Below are 17763 nucleotides of genomic sequence, written 5' to 3' on the forward strand. Positions count from 1 at the left end.
TGCCATCCACCTCCAAAGCTTTGTCATCATCCCAAGCTAAAACACAATACGCGTTAAACAACATCTTCCCCATCCCTGTCTCCCCAGCCCCAGACAGCCACTATTCAACTTTCTGTCTGCATGAATTTGACTAATGTATGACAGATCATGCAATATTTGTCCTTTTCTGGCTGGCTTATTTCATCTAGCAATAATGTCTTAAATATGTGCAAGCTAAATGTCAGTGTGGCCGGGAACCCAGATGAGATGAATTCAGAATAAGAAAAAAATGTATCTTCTCACACCAGTTATGCTGTCCCATGATATGAGATATAAGCAGATATGTTGCGATAGGTGGCTAAGGAAAACCGACAATCTTGTATCATTCACCCATATGCTTTTGAAGTCGCTGTTAAGATGATTGTGCTTCTGTTGTCGCCGTCAAGTAACTTGCCCTCCTGCATTTGAAGCTCTCAAGGCTCCACTTGAGGGGGTCCTTTTGGCCATTAGAAGTGAAGTCATTCAGTCGTGTCCGACTCTTTGCGACCCCATGGACTGTAGTCTACAAGGTTCCTCTGTCCATGGAATTTTCCAGGCAGGAGTACTGGAGTGGATTGCCATTTCCTTACAGGGGAGTGAAAATGGCTATTTTAATTATTTAACAGTCCGGGCCAAGGCTTAGGACAAGCGCTGCGAATAGAATGGAAAGCAGAGTCGCCCACCTGTGTCTTCATGGGGCTGCGGTTTGGTAGGCAAGTCAGATTTGTAATTCCAGACTATGTTCAGTTCTATCAAGGAAAAATAACAGAGGTGTTTCTCTCCTTGCCTTCATTGTTCACGCAACAACCACTCTAAGAAATCTGCTTTCTTTTCTCTTCAGGAGCCTCCAGACAGGTGGCTTTGCCTGGGAGGGAGAGGTAGAGAACAACGCGTACAGCAAGGCTACAGGGGTGGTCCCACAGCACAAGTACCACCCCACGGCGGGCAGCTACCAGCTGCACTTTGCCCTGCAGCAGCTGGAGCAGCAAAAGCTTCAGTCCCGGCAGCTTCTGGACCAGAGCCGAGCGCGGCACCAGGTAATGCAAAATAAGGCTTTTCCACGTGCTGGTATCTTCCTTCTGTTGGTTTAATAAATTCATGGGAAGTGTGGAAATAGCCTCTCAAAAGTTTACCAGTGCCACCATGGCTTGAATGGTTGGTTCATGGGGAAACCTACAAACAGGGAAGTAATGTTCTGACACCATCCATTGGCTTTGTCGAAAGGTGATGCTGAACCAGTTTTAACATCCTTTCCTTCATTTCAGAGTTTCAGCACAAAAATCTCTTTTGTAATATTTACCCTTTCTATTGCCTGATCTTGTTCAGTGATTTCCCAAAGGATCTAATTCCCAGATACCTAAAAGCCAGCATTTTAAAATAATTTTTTGGTCTATAAAAGCACACATTAATCCTTCATGGCCTGTCAAGATTTTCAAGAAATGAATAACATTCAAGTTCTTACAGGAAATGGTCTTGTTCGGTTGTTGGTCTTCTGGTTTAACAGTTTGTACACAAAGATGTGACAATAGACACAAAAGTTCTGGTTGCAGTGGAACTTACATGCTACTGAAATATTGATTCCCTACTCACTGTCTATAATGACAAACTTCTGAGTATATTGTGTAAGGAAATTATATAAGTATATTGCACTAATGTATCAGTGTGGCCCCAATTATAGAGAAAGGATGACTTCACACACAAAAAATCAGGTCATGAGACTTAAATTTTTCTTGATGATTTGGGATTACCATTAGAATCAGTTACCACATTTTCCCCTGGTATCATGGGCTTCCCTTGTGGCTCAGCTGGTAAAGAATCTGCCTGCAGTGCAGGAGACCCTGGTTCAATCCGTGGGTTGGGAAGGTTCGCTGGATAAGAGAATAGCTACTCACTCTAGTATCCTGACCTAGAGAATTCCAAGGACTGTGTAGTCCATGGAGTAGCAAAGAGTTGGACATGACTGAGTGACTTTCACTTTTCTTCACCGTGTTTTTCATATTCTGCTTGGATGAATCCATACTGGTTCTGTGAGCTTCCCTGATATTTATGTGAAGAAATATATTGTCTTAATCTCTTGTCATTTGCTTTTATAAAAATGTACTGTGTAGTGTGCATTAATTTGTGCAAAATTAGTGTTCACTCAAAGGTAACATTCCCAAAGTTTTCTTTTTCTTCTAATAAAACAATTATTATGCTATCTTTATTGTCTTTTCAACTACCATCCAGGTCCATAGGAATTTTTATTTTTTTCAGTATCATTCATCACTTGAAAATCTTTATCTGTGGTAGTATAATCTGTATATTATATTGTGTTTAGTTGCTCATTCATGTCCAGCTCTTTGCTGGACTGTAGCCCACCGGGCTCCTCTGCCCATAAGGATTCTCCAGGCAAGAATACTGGAGTGGGTTGCCATGCCCTCCTCCAGGGGATCTTCGCAATTCAGGGATCGAACCCAGGTCTCCCGCATTGCAAGCGGATTCTTTACTGTCTGAACCACCAGGGAAGCCCGTATATTATGTTAATTCTTTGTAATCAAGAAATCAGAAGTGCGGGCATTTGTGAAGTCTTTTTTTACTGGAGAAAAGTTCTGAGTTCTTATCTGTAAAGCTGGAATACAGCATCATCCCACTACTCTCTGTCATGTAGAAATTTCCTTATTTAAACAGTCTCTGTGGAGGATTTCTCTGGTGGTCCAGCGGTGAAAAATCCACTTTCCATTGTTGGGGATGTGGATTTGATCCCTGGTCAGGGAACTAAGATCCTACCTCCTGTGGAGCAATTAAGCCTACTAGACAGCCCTGTACCACAACTAAAGAACCTCGTCACCACAACACAAGACGCCTGTGTGATGCGCTGGAGACCCACTGCAGCCAAAGTTAGTAAATAAAAATAATACTGGGATAGCAGAGACATTTAGGCCAGTTTTTGAACTTTTTTTTTTTTCCCTCCCATTTTGGCGGCACTGCCTGGCTTGTTGGAGATCTTAGTTCCCTGATCAGAGATGGCAGTGAAAGCAGGGAGACTCAATCACTGGACATCCCCCACCCCACCCCACCCCAGGGAATTCCCTAGAGCTTCATTCAGGGTCTTCAGGATTCCGGTTCAGGAGACAGATTTGGGTAATACCAAAAGATTATTCCCAGGAAGAGAAAGCGTCAGGGGCTCAAGGCCAAAGCCACAGGGTTAGAGTTGTTCCATGCAACCCTGACACACGGAAGGAAATGTTTGTCCTTAAAGGATAGGTGGTTATGAGTCATTTTAGGGTAAGGGACCAATAAATAAATAGACTGTCACAAGTTATCTTAGAGGATAAGGGTCCCCTAAGCATCTTGAGTTCCTGGAACACTGGGCAGATGTTCTGGATGCCTGTGTTAAGACAAGGAGCGGTCGAGGTTCAAATTCCGTTCCTGCTGAGATGTGCAGGCCACTTCCTCAGTGGCCTCCTAGCTTCATTTTAGAGAACACTCTTAGCAACAACTCCATTTTTATTTTTTATTTTTTCCCACAGTATATCTTAGTTTTGGGGGGTTTTTTGTTGTTTTTTTTTAACCTGTGTAAATTTCTTAAAACTTTTTAAACTTCTGAACCCCATGAAGTTCGGATTACTTAAGAATGCCAACTTAATCAGATGCTGGATAGTGGAAATATACATAGTCGTATTTCCCTTATTTGAGTAGAATCTGTGGCTCTAATGAATCTAGAGAGTTGGTCCCTTTTAATGCTCCCATACCCTGAAATGGTGGATGATTTAAAAAAAAAAAAAAAGGAGGTGATTGCAGAGCACTGAAAGTTTTGAGGAAAAAGACAGTTTTGCTGATTTTCACTTTTAGAAACTGCTTCATTTCTAAGTCCTTCTCATTCTTTTGATTAGCTTCCAGCAACTCACATTCCTTTGAAAACTCAGAGTACTGCTATTCTTGTGTGGATTTTTTTTTTCACTGAGGATTATACTGACCTAGTTTCACTGAACTATGAAGTATATGGAAAATATGTTTTTTAGAATCTGTCAGAATACCTGTTGTAGGGAGAAGTCAGAACTCCCAAGAAGGGAGTTAATCTCGTGTCTCCTGGAGAGGGAACAGAACATCATTTATCATAATTTTATATATGTTTATAACATCATTTTATTTTTTCCCCCTGTTCTTCTAATCCACAGTTGATTTAGGTAAAAATGAGTAGGGGTGAAGTTTGGGGCTGTGGGAGAGAGTGAAAGAAACTACATTCTATTAGCTTGAAGAGTTTATAACTACTAAAACAGCAAATAAGTTATTAAATGTTCTAACATGAAGAATATTTAGTTAACTTAGAGCACTTTATTTCAGAGGATTTTTAGAAATACTCCACAGAAAGAGCAAAGCCCTATTAGATTTTTAAGCCTCTGCTTTTAGCTCACCTTGTGATTATACTAGACCTGACCTTTGTAAATTACAGCCAAATGATTGCCTGAAACATGGTTTGCCTTCTCCCTGTGTCCTGTATGTCTGTCCTTGGGTTAACCCCTTTAGATAGAGATGATTTCTCTGATGAACTTCTTATACTTTGGATTCAAGTTGCTAAAGTGTAGATAGCCATTGATATAAGTAACAGTTTGGTTAATTGCCTGTTTGAGAGCTGCTGCTGCTGCTAAGTCGCTTCAGTTGTGTCTGACTCTGTGTGACCCCATAGACGGCAGCCCAACAGGCTCCTCCATCCCTGGGATTCTCCAGGCAAGGACACTGGAGTGGGTTGCCATTTCCTTCTCCAATGCATGAAAGAGAAAAGTGAAAGTGAAGTCGCTCAGTTGTGTCCTACTCTTCTCGATCCCACGGACTGTAGCATACCTGGCTCATCTGACCATGGGATTTTCCAGGCAAGAGTACTGGAGTGGGTTGCCATTTCCTGCTCCTATTTGAGAGCAGTGGATAGAATTGAAATCTGATTTACCTAGTATTCATTCACAAGAGAAATATGTTTATGGAATAGGACATTAAAAGAGACCTTACACTGTATTGTGGGGCTTCCTTGGTGGCTCAGACAGTAAAGAATCTGCCTCCGGTGCAGGAGACCCTAGTTCGATCCCTGGGCAGGGAAGATCCCCTGGAGAAGGGAATGTCAACCCACTCCAGTATTCTGGCCTGGAGAATTCGATGGACAGAGCAGCCTGGAGGGCTACAGTCCATGGTGTCTCAAAGAGTTAGTCACGACTGAGCGACTAATACACACACATACTATACTGTATTCTAGTCTACTGTTCTACATGGACAGTATCTTTCATAGTGATCTCCTAAAAATATTGTTGGAAAAATCATGCAGCCTTTCTTGCATTGCATTCAAAGATAGCTCTCTATCCTTTTTGCACTTAGTTTTTTGAAGCTTTCAGGAAGGAAAAATGATTCAGGATATGAGTTTGGAAATGGGCATCACTAACCATTCATGCAGTGTAAGCTTTGATCCTCATCTCTGTCCAGCATTTCAATCACAAGTCTAGAAACTGCCGTGTTACTGAATCACTCATACAAAAGACTGGTCCTGCAATATGGACCTGGGAGAGGAAAGTCACCTGGAGCCATTGGCAGAGGCTTCCAGGGCCAGAGGTACAAGGAAATAGGTATGATCCAGTCATTTGATAGAGAACATGATAAACAAAATAAGATAAAATTGAAACTATGAGCACTTTATAAAAACATGGTTCTGAATCAAAGCAGAGGTCAGCAAGCTTTTCCTATAAATGGCCATAAAGTAAGTACTTTAGGCCTTGCAAGCTGTACATAGGGTCTGTGGTAACTACTCATCTCTGCCAAGGAAAATAGCCATAGACCATGTAAATGAATGAGTATGGCTGTTTTCCAATAAAACTTTCTTTGCAAAAACAGATGGCAGGGGCCTTCCCTGGTAGCTCAGTGGTAAAGACTCCATCTGCCAGTGCAGGAGACATGGGTTCGTTCTCTGACCCAGGAAGATGCCACATGCTGCAGAACGAGCTAAGCCTGTGCACCACAACTATTGAGCCTGTGTTCTAGAGCCCAGGAGCCTCATCTGCTGAAGCCCGCGCTCTGGAGCCCTGCCCACAGCAAGAGAAGCCCCCGCAGTAAGCCTCACACCGCAGCTCGGGGCAGCGCATGCAGAGCAACAAAGGCCTAGCACAGCCAAAACAGAATAAATAAATAAATTATTTAAAAACTGAAAACACGGCAGGCTGGATTTGGCCTGCAAGCCCTGGTTTGCAAACCCTTGGTTTTGAGCACCAGAACCCCTTGAAGGGTCTGTTAAAACATCAGTTGCTTCTCTGACCCCATTTCTGATTCAATAGGTTTGGGATGGGTCTCAATAATTTCCAAGTTCCCAGATGATGCTAAGATTTTTCTTCTGAGAACCACTGAGCTAGAGAGAAAGAGATTAGAAGTATCTCCTTTGCATTATTTGTCCTCTGTCTTTTGAAAGGGAGGCTGGTTTTGTTAAGCTTAGTGTTGCCCTTATAAAACTTCAGGCAGTTTTTTTTAATAGGAATTTTGTCTCCATCTTTTTCACTTCATCTACCACAGCTTCCTTATGAATGAGTTTCCCACACTTGGAAACGTCCTGCTCACCCCTCTTATCAGGGCACATTTTGCCACCACTGCTCTCAGGATTCCAGTTTTATGATGGACGAGAGATAAGTAACGGCACAGATTCCTCCCTCTCTTTTAGTAAGAATGGCCAACACTTAATAAGCACATACGGTGGTCCAAGCACTATTTCATGTGCTTTAGGTATAGTCATTCATTTAAAACGGGTTCCAGGATGGTTGAGGAAGTTGTGGGATCTTGGCCATCTCGGGGTGGTTCGATGAATCTACGTGTTGATGTATCCCAGTGTGTCTTCTCTCTGGTTTCCCTCGTTGCTTCCCACTTCCTTCTCAGACTGGCTTCCTGCCCTTGAAGGAGAAGGATTAAAAAAAAAAAAAACTTCTCTGTCAGCTGAGCGGGGGGACCTTCTTGGGCAGCGGTGACTGCTGGTGACATCAGCATGAGTAGCCCTCCCTGCTGGGGTCTGCAAGGAGGGCTGCACCAGCTGTGAGGCCCGACTGACCTGATTCTAATTGCCAACATCGAGCTGATGTTATTCTTGGCCCAGGGCAGAGCGATTACTCAGGAGTTTCTGTTAAAGTGATTCTTTGTTAAAGCTCTGCTCCCAACCCCCATCCTCTGGCCCTCCCACTCTCCTCTACCTACTCCAGTCTGGGGAGAAAAAAAAAAAAGCCCCAAAAGCCAAAAAATTAAGGATATTTTGATGGTCGAGGCAGAACTGCTGAAATTTCTTTTAACAACAGAGAGGGGGAGAGAGGATCTTAACTACGCCTTAATTTTTCACTGGTTTCCAAAGCCCTTCAATTTTTAGTAGACGTAATTTTTAACTTTGCAGAGTAACTCAGGGTAGGAGAAAATCTTGCATCCTCAGTTCCTCTTGTTCTTCCACTCTGTCTGCCTGCCTTCCCCATCCTAAGGTGCCCAATTTCACCTAAGCTAGATTCGGTGAGGGCCAATAGAGACTAACATCCCGAGACAAGCAGGGCGGGGGGCAGCTCCGTGTTCACTTGAAGGGGTCTTTCAGTACGATAGCAACATCTTGAGTGCCGTGTGTAATGAGACATCTTGAATGCCATGTGTAATGAGCTTTTTGCTAACTGTGTGTGTGTATATAAGCACAGCCTCACAGGTGTGGGAAGGATTCCCATATAAACCCAGCCAAGTCTTGTTATTCTGCTCCTAAAAGTTCATTGCATGTGTCTAGAAAAATTGTGCGTGCACACCGCCCCCCACCCCCGCTTCAGCAGTGAGTGCTGTTTCTCCACGCCTTCAGCACTATGTGTGTGTGTTGTGGGGGAGGGGGAGGCAGCAGGCACTCGGGCTTTTCCAGGCAGCCAGCAATAACATGCTAGCTCCTCAGCCTGACCCAGGGAGAGCCAGCAGGCAGACCAGCTCTGCAGGGGGAGTCTTTCTACGACTTTCCAACAAGAGTATCTGGGAGGACAGTTGGCCGTGGGGATCAGGGGGTGGTCTGGGCCCAACCTCAGGCCAGTGCTTAAGTTCCTGGAGCAGGTTAATTTGAACTTCCTAACCTCCTGCTGCTCTCTTTTGCTTTGTGTTGTTTTCATTTGGTTTGGGGATCTTTTGTTCAATTTTATATTCCCTTCTGACCTTTACTGGCAATTCATCTAGCTTGTTTATGATTATGATTGTCTTAGAGCCATTCGATTTAGCGGATTTTGCCCAAACTAACCTCTTCTTCTGTAATGACACTCCATTCAAAATATGTGATAATACATGTAAAACTGCATTCAATGGTTCAGAAATAGGCACTGTGGACAGGCTGTGAAGTCAGATAATCCCGTTTCAACCTGAGCCTATGACCTGCACCAAGCTCTTTAAACCTTCTTGAACCTTGGTTTCTTCATCTCTAACATGGTGATGATAATGCATATCTGTGGGTTTTCATGAGGATCATATTCCTCAGGATGTTTTCATGTGCCCAAACACTAAACCTGCAGTGGTTTAGTGAATCTTCACAGTGAATCTTCACAACTGCCCTCTTATAAAAACAGAGCATCATGTATGTGGCTTTCCCAGGCTCACAAAAGTAACAAATAATTACAGGAGCTGGGGTTTTTGAGTCCAGGGTTGCCAGCCTCCAGCATCGAAGGACTTGGCTATCATGCTCTATGCTCTGTCTCTGATAATATTCAGGCAGGCAATAGTTAGATATATTATCAGGCTTCCCAGCTGGCTCTAGTGGTAAAGAACTCGCCTGCCAATGCAGGAGACGTAAGAGATGGGGGTTCGAGCCTTGGATCAGGAAGAGTCCCTGGAGGAGGGCACTGACAACCCACTCCAGCATTCTTGCCTGGAGAATCCCATGGACAGAGAGTCGGACATGACTGAGTACACACAGATGTATTATTACATTTTAAATTGCAGTTCATATGTTCAACAGGTACTTGCATTGACACTTACAAAACTATTTTGAAAACTTAATCTCAGGTAATCTAACTAGTCTCCTGCTAGGCAGATACACTTTTGCAAAAGAAAAGGTCTGCTAAATGTATGTTATCCTGGTTACCTCAAATTCTTAATTAAAGGAATGTCTTAAAAAGGTGTTCCAGAGCTTAAAACTCTTAGAAATGCCCACACCCTACCTTCTGTGGTACTTTTATTATTTAGGAACAGTGTCAGGGACTGCTGAGTTTTTTGTTTTTTTATTGGAATATAATTGCTTTACAATGTTGTGTTGGGTTCTGCTGTCAATCAGCTGTGTGTACACATACAGCCCCTCCCTCTGCAGCCCCCCTCCCACCCCCCTCCCCCACCCTGCCAGGCCATCACAAAGCACCCAGCTGAGCTCCTGTGCCCTATAGCAACTTGCCGCTGGCTGTCTGTCCTACGTGTGGTGGTGTGGATATGTCAGTGCCACTCTGTCCATTTGTCCCACCCTCTCCCTCCCCCACTGTTTCACAAGTCCCTTCTCTACATCTGGGTCTCTGTTCCTGCTGTGCAAATAGGCTCATCGGTACTATTTTTCCAGATTTCATATATATACACTAATATACTGTATTTGTTTTTCTATTTCTAATTTACTTCACTCTGTATGATAGGCTCTAGGTTCATCCACATCACTACACATGACTCAATTTGTCCCTTTCTATGGCTGAGTAATATTCCATTGTATACATGTACCACATGTTTTTCCATTCATATGTCAGTGGACATCTAGGTTGCCTCCATGTCCTGGCTTTTGTAAATAGTGCTGCAGTGAATGTGGGGGCATATGTGTGTCTTTTTGAGTTACAGTTTTCTCAGGATATATGCCCAGTAGTGGAATTGTTCTTGCAGCATCTTGAAATATGGTTTATAAGTTTGAAGATTCAGTGTGTGGGTTGTTATTAATAACATAGGAATTATCTCTTCAATGATCAATTTGTCCTTTCAACCCTGCTTTTGTTATTGGTCATACTTTTTAATTTTTTTTCTATGATGGTTTTTTTGAGAAGACTATCAGGAAACACGACAGTTGTCTATAGATGTGAATACCACAGTGACTTTGGCATGATTAGTACTATGCTTGCTTTTGCAATAGATTTCATAGAAATCTGATTCTTAAAGCACTGTTAATATAGACATCAGTTCATTATGCTGATTCATTACTACTAGTAATAGATATCCCCTGGTTATTACCAGAGTGTTTTCTAAGCTGTTGCTTGGAAGGAGGAAGGTGAGAGCAAGGAAACAGGTATATCATGAGTGCGTTTTGTATGCTAGATGTAGTATTATCTCCGTTCCACTAGTGAGGAAACTGATGCTCAAAAACTGTAAGTAACTTACACAGGTTGTAGAGCTAGCTTTATTGCAGTTATAGTAGACAAGCCAGGTTAGAGGGTTCTAAAGCCCTTTTCCACTCTACCTGCCTCCCCCATGAGTAAGTGACACTTCATTTTCTCCTTGTTTTATACATTTATCATCAGTCAGATAAGGCATTCGAGTTTGATTGTTGCTGCTGCTATACATCCATACACATAAATATAAAAGAAAAGGTCAATACAATGAATCAAAATTCGAAACCCCACCTGGTTGTAGTTATGTTAAGAGACAACTCTTCACCTGCCCGCTGCTTGGGATTGACCTTGTTTGCCGCCGACCCTTAAAATGTGGGTTCTGCCACAGTTGCCTGGTGGCCAGTTTCATTCCCTCCCCTCACTCTGTGACCTCTGGCTTTTTCCTGTTTTTCTGTGGGCATATGAGGGACTCACAGCAGTTACTTTGTGTGAAATGATGAAAGACTTCATCTTTAAACATAAAGAACCCCATCCATCTGTGATGGATGCAGCCACAGGAAAAAACTTAATAGCTATATGACAGCAAAGTTTATGTAAGATAAACAGTAGGTCAACATGTGATATTCTGAGCCAAATAAAATAAACTATACATTTGAAGACAAAGGCAAGTTAGCTATTTAGAAACTCTGAATTTAAAGTTGTAAAGGAACATAGAGATTACCTTATCTAATTATTTCATTTACTCATCAGAAGATATGAGGCAAACACATTATTAGGAGAACAAGGACACTGATACAGAAATAATTCCCTAAAACTACCACTAGTAAATAAAAGATAAAAGAGACAATTGAAAGTAAGGTTATGAATTATTTTTTTAACCAATTGAACTCTCAGTCTGGGGTCATTGGTGATCTTTTGAGATTACCTTTATTTATTATACATGCACACACATATTCTTGCACACTTTAACTTTCCAAGTAAGTAACAAAGATTTGCTTATGCACAAATTTTTTTCAACCCTTTCTTCTTGGAATAAATTAAGTGAAATCTCTGTCTTTTAAATGCATCTGGTAAAAGTTGGACACGTTGCTAGGTTTGCTTTAGATTTGCTTTGGAAGGGAGATAGATTTAACTTCAGTGGAATTGCTATAAAAAGGGAGTCAGCATGGCATAAATGAGGAAGGCAGTGTAGTGTAGTGGGACCATGGAATAAGACTCCTCCCAGGACTTGCCATCATGGACAGACCATGAAACCTTTTTGTGCTCTGATTTCCTCTGTAGATGGAGGTGATGATGGGACCCACCATAAGTGGTTGGGAACGTTATATGATACCGTATGTAAAGCACTTAGAGCAACGCTGACCATGATAAAAGCTCAATAAAAATTTGTTGCTCTTATTGTTATGTATTTCTTTGTTTTTCATTGTGGTAAAAAACACATATCATAAATTTACCCTCTTAGAGATTTTTGTTTATTGTACAGTATTTTTACTGTGTGCATGTGGTTGTACAACAGATTACTAAACTTTTTCATCTTGCATAACTGAAACTCTACACACATTGAACTGTTTTCCCCTCCGTCCAGCCCCTGACATTCACCACTTTACTTTGTGTTCCTGTGAATTTGATTACTTTGGATTCCTCGTATCACTTAAATCGTGTCATATTATCTTTTAGTGATGGTTTATTTCATTTACCATAATATCCTTAAGGTTCACCTATTGTAGTTTATGGCAGGATTTCTTTATTTTTTAAGACTTAATGATACTCTGTCACATGCATATACATTTTCTTTATCCATTCATCAGTTTATAGGCATTTAGATTGCTTCCACATCTTAGCTACTGCAAATAAGACTTCAGTGAACCTGAAGATGCAGACTTATCTTCTGTTGTATATTACTTTTAGCCTTAAATGTACTTTTAACCTTTGGGGCTCCCCCGGTGGCTCAGTGGTGAAGAATTCACCTGCCAGTGCAGAGACTCAAGAGATGCGGGTTCAATCCTTGGGTCGGGAATATTGCCTGGAGAAGGAAATGGCAACCCATTCCAGTATTCTTGCCTAGAAAATCCCATGGACAGAGTAGCCTGGCAGGCTACAGTCCACGATGTTGCAAAGCTGGACATGATGGAGCGACTGAGTATTCATGCACATGTCCATAACATTATAATCTCAACTTGTGTTTAGTTAAACTCCTCATGCCAGAAGGAGAAATTGGTTTGAATGCTATTTAAGAAGGTGGTTTAGAAGTTCAAGGCTCATAAAATACTAATTATCTACATTTTTTATGCTAATTTCTTTTTTTTTTTTTATTAGTTGGAGGCTAATTACTTTACAATATTGTAGTGGTTTTTGCCATACATTGACATGAATCAGCCATGGATTTACATGTATTCCCCATCCCGATCCCCACTCCTGCCTCCCTCTCAATCCCATGCCTCTGGGTCTTCCCGTTTGTACCAGCCCTGAGCACTTGTCTCATGCATCCAACCTGGGCTGGTGATCTGTTTCACCCTTGATAGTATACTTGTTTCAATGCTATTCTCTCAGAACATCCCACTTCGCCTTCTCCCACAGAGTCTAAAAGTCTGTTCTGTACATCTGTGTCTCTTTTTCTGTTTTGCATATAGGGTTATTGTTACCATCTTTTAAAATTACATATATATGCATTAGTGTACTGTATTGGGCTTTATCTTTCTGGCTTACTTCACTGTGTATAATGGGCTCCAGCTTCATCCATCTCATTAGAACTGATTCAGTTTCACAATTTGTATGGAAATACAAAAAACCTCGAATAGCCAAAGCAATCTTGAGAAAGAAGACTGGAACTGGAGGAATCAACCTGCCTGACTTCAGGCTCTACTACAAAGCCACAGTCATCAAGACAGTATGGTACTGGCACAAAGACAGAAATATAGATCAGTGGAACAGAATAGAAAGCCCAGAGATAAATCCACATGCCTACGGACACCTTATCTTTGACAAAGGAGGCAAGAACTGGTCAATTATCTACATTTTTAAAAACTAGTATTTACTTATTTGGACAGAAGGAAATTATATGCAAATTATTGCTAGCGAGAGACATGAGGAGAAAGAGTAAAAAGAATGATTAATAGTACCATGATAAAATGGTTAAAAAAATAATATGTTTGTCCAAAAGCATAAATGTCTTATAAACATTAGAGAAAAAGAGAAACAGCATTAGCAACAAATTAGGAGCCAGCTTTCCATAGGACATGTTGTATTTACTTATAATAATCAAGGAAAGGTAAGGCAGTTATTCTTCCAAACATACTGATGGAAATATAATTGGTACAGCCTTACAGAGGGCAATTTGAGAATATGTATTAAAAAAGATGTAGCAGCAGCAGCAGCCTTCTGATCTAGCTATTCTGTTTCAAGAAATTATTTTAAGGAAATGATCCAGCATATATCAAAAGGTATAAATAACATGATGTTTATTACAACACTATTCTTAAATAGAGAATTAAACTGGTGAAAACTTCTGTGTGTGTGTGTGTGTGTGGTTTCAAAATGAAAGTATAAAATTTTAGGGGGCCTACTTTTTCCCGCTTAAACATGTATTGGAAACTTAGTTCCTTAATTGCAAATATAGATCTTCTGTGTTAGTTTATAGTATTCTACTGTTGGTGACTTGTTAAGTAAATTATGATTAACTGTAATAGAAAATGTTGTTTAGTTGCTAAGTCATGTCTGACTTTTTTTGTGATGCCATGGACTGTAGCTTGACACGCTCCTCTGTCCATGCAATTTCCCAGACAAGAATATTGAAGTGGGTTGCCATTTCCTTCTGTAGAGGATCTTCCCAACCCAGGGATCGAATCCGTGTCTCCTGCATTGGCAAGTAGATTCTTTACCACTGAGCCACCAGGGAAGCCCAATAGAAAATAGATAGGCATTAAAAACAGTGATCTAGATCTGCCCTTATATATATGGAACCAAATGCTCAAGAAAGATATTTGAATGAAAAAAGTCTCCAAAAAATCAGACATCATATGCCAATTTTTGTAAGCCCACAGAAATAATGTATAATATGCCTAGAAAATAGGTGATTATATACAGAAAAGAGACTAAATATTGCTAGAGGTTATCAGAGGACAGAATTCAAAATGACTTTTAAAACAGTTTTCCTTTTTTTTAATGAACGTGTTTCAAAAAAACCATTAGTCTGCCAAATATTTCTGAGTATTGAGGGAAGAAAAAATAGAAAGCAATGCAGAGTCTACAGTCATTGGAGTCTAAATTTGCCCTCAGAATATAAGCCTCTCCCAATGTATGCCTGTCATTTGGTTGGGTGATGGGGCTGCTAGTGAGGGAATGTCGTCTGTGTGACGTCCTAGGGCTAGGTAGCTTTGTGACCATGGGCTGCAGCCCTGGCCTTAGCCTGCTGCCTCATAGTAGGACTTTGTAACACACACCTAGCCCAAGATCTGTTCAAGAGTCTCAATACTACTGAGACATCAACCGAGAGACACTGTTGGTATCTTTGTATGCTTAGCTGCAGAAAGTCTGAAGCCTGTAAGTATATTTGAATATCTCTTTTTAATGGCCTGCATTGTTTCTCAAATGTTGGTAGGTACAGCTGATTTAGGGACTGCCTGAAGCAAGTGTTTTCAGTTGGTTGGTGAATAATCCTCTCTTCTCAGTTGTTCTGTCCCAGTAAGCACCTGTATTCACATCCTTTGGAATAGGTCACTGGAACTAGTAAGAGCCTTCTTTCCTAGCTGCTAAAGGAGAAATAAATTCTTAACTGGTTTTAGAAATGGAAGGGAATCCCAGCCGACTTCCAGATCTCTTTGGCGTCTCAGAGTCCTGTCTCAGTGCCCAGGTCATCCGTCTCTCTCTATGTGAACCAGAGCATCTTCAGGGTTTCTGCCCCATCCCTGTTGGGGTCCTAGCATTACCCACTGCTGGCTGCAGTACCGGAAGTTGTACTCTCTATCTTGCTCAGCTTTCAGACTTGCCCCAGCTGACGAACGCTGTGAAATGAAGACAGCCAAGAACTGCATACAGGGTGGGATGAAGACCTTTTGGAAGCTTGATTTTGCCCAAATAGATACAGCTACCTTACCCTCCCCCTGGCTTCCCTGGTGACCTAGGCGGTGAAGAATCTGCCTTCAGTGAGGGAGACCTGGGTTCGATACCTAGGTCAGGAAGATCCCTTGGAGGAGGGCATGGCAACCTACTCCAGTATTCTTGCCTGGAGAATCCCCACGGACAGAGGAGCCTGGCGGGCTACACAGTCCATAGGGTCGCAGAGTTGGACACGACTGAATGACTGAGCGACTAAGCGCAGCACTGTCCCTCTGCCTTTTTTACAGCATTGTATGGTTGCACGTAATCTGCTCTTTGCTTTGAGCAACTCTCAGCCTGGTTGTAGTAAAGATGAGTGATTAGCATCTTACCTTCTCAGGGAGATAAACCATCCAGTACTTGAGTTGCCAGAACTAGAAGCCATATTATGGAAACTTTATCCAAGTTAGGATAAAATATCACATGGGGAGAAAGATGCCTAAAATGTTTGCTGTTCTGATAGCAGAGAAAAAGGGGGTACAAAGTGATGTTAACCAGCTCAAATAGAGATTAATATTTGCCTGCTTCATCTACCTTAATTTAAAAAAAAATGAATTTAGAGAGTTATTTCACTGCAGGGAGGCATCCAGTTATACTCCCTCACCAAGAAGCCTGAGTCAAGACTGAAAGGGGTGTTTCTCTGGAAGGAATTAAAACACACACACACACACACACACACACACCACACAACCTCCCAGAATTTAATCTTTGAACAGTATTATCTTTCAAGTAAGAGAACCCAGATCTTGCTTCCATGTGACCTTCCAAGCTGCAGTCTGTGTTCTGTCTATCACAGATTCCTCCTTCCCACCCACGATTACCCTTCTGTTGTGGGAGAAGGAGGGCCTTCCCAGTCTTTTGTCTGGGGCCAAGCCAACCCTCCAACTGTGGTTTTCTCTGAGCGTCCTTGCCGAAGCATTGCTGTTTCCCACACCCAATAAAGAAGCAAAGGCTTGTGTTTGTTGACCAGGTCGTGAATGGAGGCCGGTGCTGACCCAGCTTTCGCATTCCCAGGACAGTGACCGGTGACAGTGCAGGTCCCGTCCCAGGGCTAGCCCCCAAGTGCAGGGTGCTGATACTCTGTCCACACCTCACAGTGCTTAGAAATCACACGGCGAGAACTTTGTATAATGCTCCTGTTTATTTACGAATGAATACCAGGACAAAGCAGTTCACATAATCTGTCGTAGTGGTAGACTTGTAGGGTTAGGGTCAATGCAGGCTGTGGGGGCCAGGGGCGGGGAGGAGGTTTGAGGAGGCTGATTTCTGCCAATATTCTACACACATCTATATGTCTGCTTTTATCTTTGCCTGAGTACTTTCTGGTTTTCTTCTCATCAGATTTGATTACTTTAATCTCATTCCACTTAGCCTTGGCTTTGGTGCAACACTTGGGAACTTGTCTGACACATTACTGACTTTGGGGAATTTTGGATGGCATAGAATTATAACAAGTTCAATATCCATTCAGTTTATAAGTGTATGATCCCCAAATGACGAATGAGAACCTAGAAGCTTTTTACTGTATTTGGGAAGACTGCTATTTTTGAGATGCAGTTACATTTTTGTTATATTGAGGCTGAAACCAGCTTGACTCTTTGGTAGATGGAGAATTATATCTCAGCTCAGTTAGGATTCCATTTGGCTACATATAATAGAACACTTCCCACCCATGGCTGTTTAAACAAGTTAAAGATTTATTTTCTTTCCCCTGTATAACCAGGCATCTAGAGATAGAGGTGCTCCTAAAGTCCATGGCGCTGTCAGGAACCCGTGTTCCTCCTGTCTTTATCCTCTGCGATCCTTAGCAAGGAACCTCCACCTTGTCTGCCTCTGAGTAGACGGCCATGTTCTGGGTGAAGGACAGCGACAGTCAAGGGCAACAGCTGTGCCCCAGCCAGCCCAGTCTGCCCCCTTTGAAGAGTTTTCCCAGAACTGCACCTGGAAGCTTCTCTATTTACCATTCAGAACTAGGTCACAGGGTTATCTCAAGGTACAGGAGAGATGGAAATACAGTGTTCTAGGTGGGCACATGTTTTTACCGAAACAAAATCAGGACAGTTTTGGGGGGAAGGAAAGAAGAACTATTAGTATCCAGGCAAGTGAGTCTCCTAAGCAATAAATTCTCCTAGTTTATTTTGTGGTTTCGAGGTAGAGACTCATCTTATTACTATGGAACAAGTGTCTGAGGTCCTGCCACAGTATGTGCATCTAGGAAGGTGAATTTATTTTCATTTGGAATCTGAAGAAGGGCTTAACTTATGTATTGTGGCTGAGTGTAAGTTGAACACGAAACATACTAGGCACTTTCACTATTCAGACTCTGGAGAATGGTCCTTCTACAAGATTACATCTCTATGTAAAC

At 41.9% G+C, this 17763-nt stretch overlaps 1 protein-coding gene across 1 annotated transcript in view; it reads left to right on the forward strand.

The window, feature by feature from the left end:
- The window catches only part of TTLL5 (tubulin tyrosine ligase like 5), a 306157-nt gene that overhangs the window by 206742 nt on the left and 81652 nt on the right, over positions 1-17763 (forward strand). The window contains exon 30 of the mRNA XM_043473030.1: positions 860-1055. Coding sequence (XP_043328965.1) covers positions 860-1055 — 196 coding nt within the window. The remainder of the gene's footprint in view (positions 1-859; positions 1056-17763) is intronic.

The sequence above is a fragment of the Cervus canadensis genome, chromosome 6, assembly GCF_019320065.1.
Source record: "Cervus canadensis isolate Bull #8, Minnesota chromosome 6, ASM1932006v1, whole genome shotgun sequence".
In the NCBI taxonomy this organism is placed as follows: Eukaryota; Metazoa; Chordata; class Mammalia; order Artiodactyla; family Cervidae; genus Cervus; species Cervus canadensis.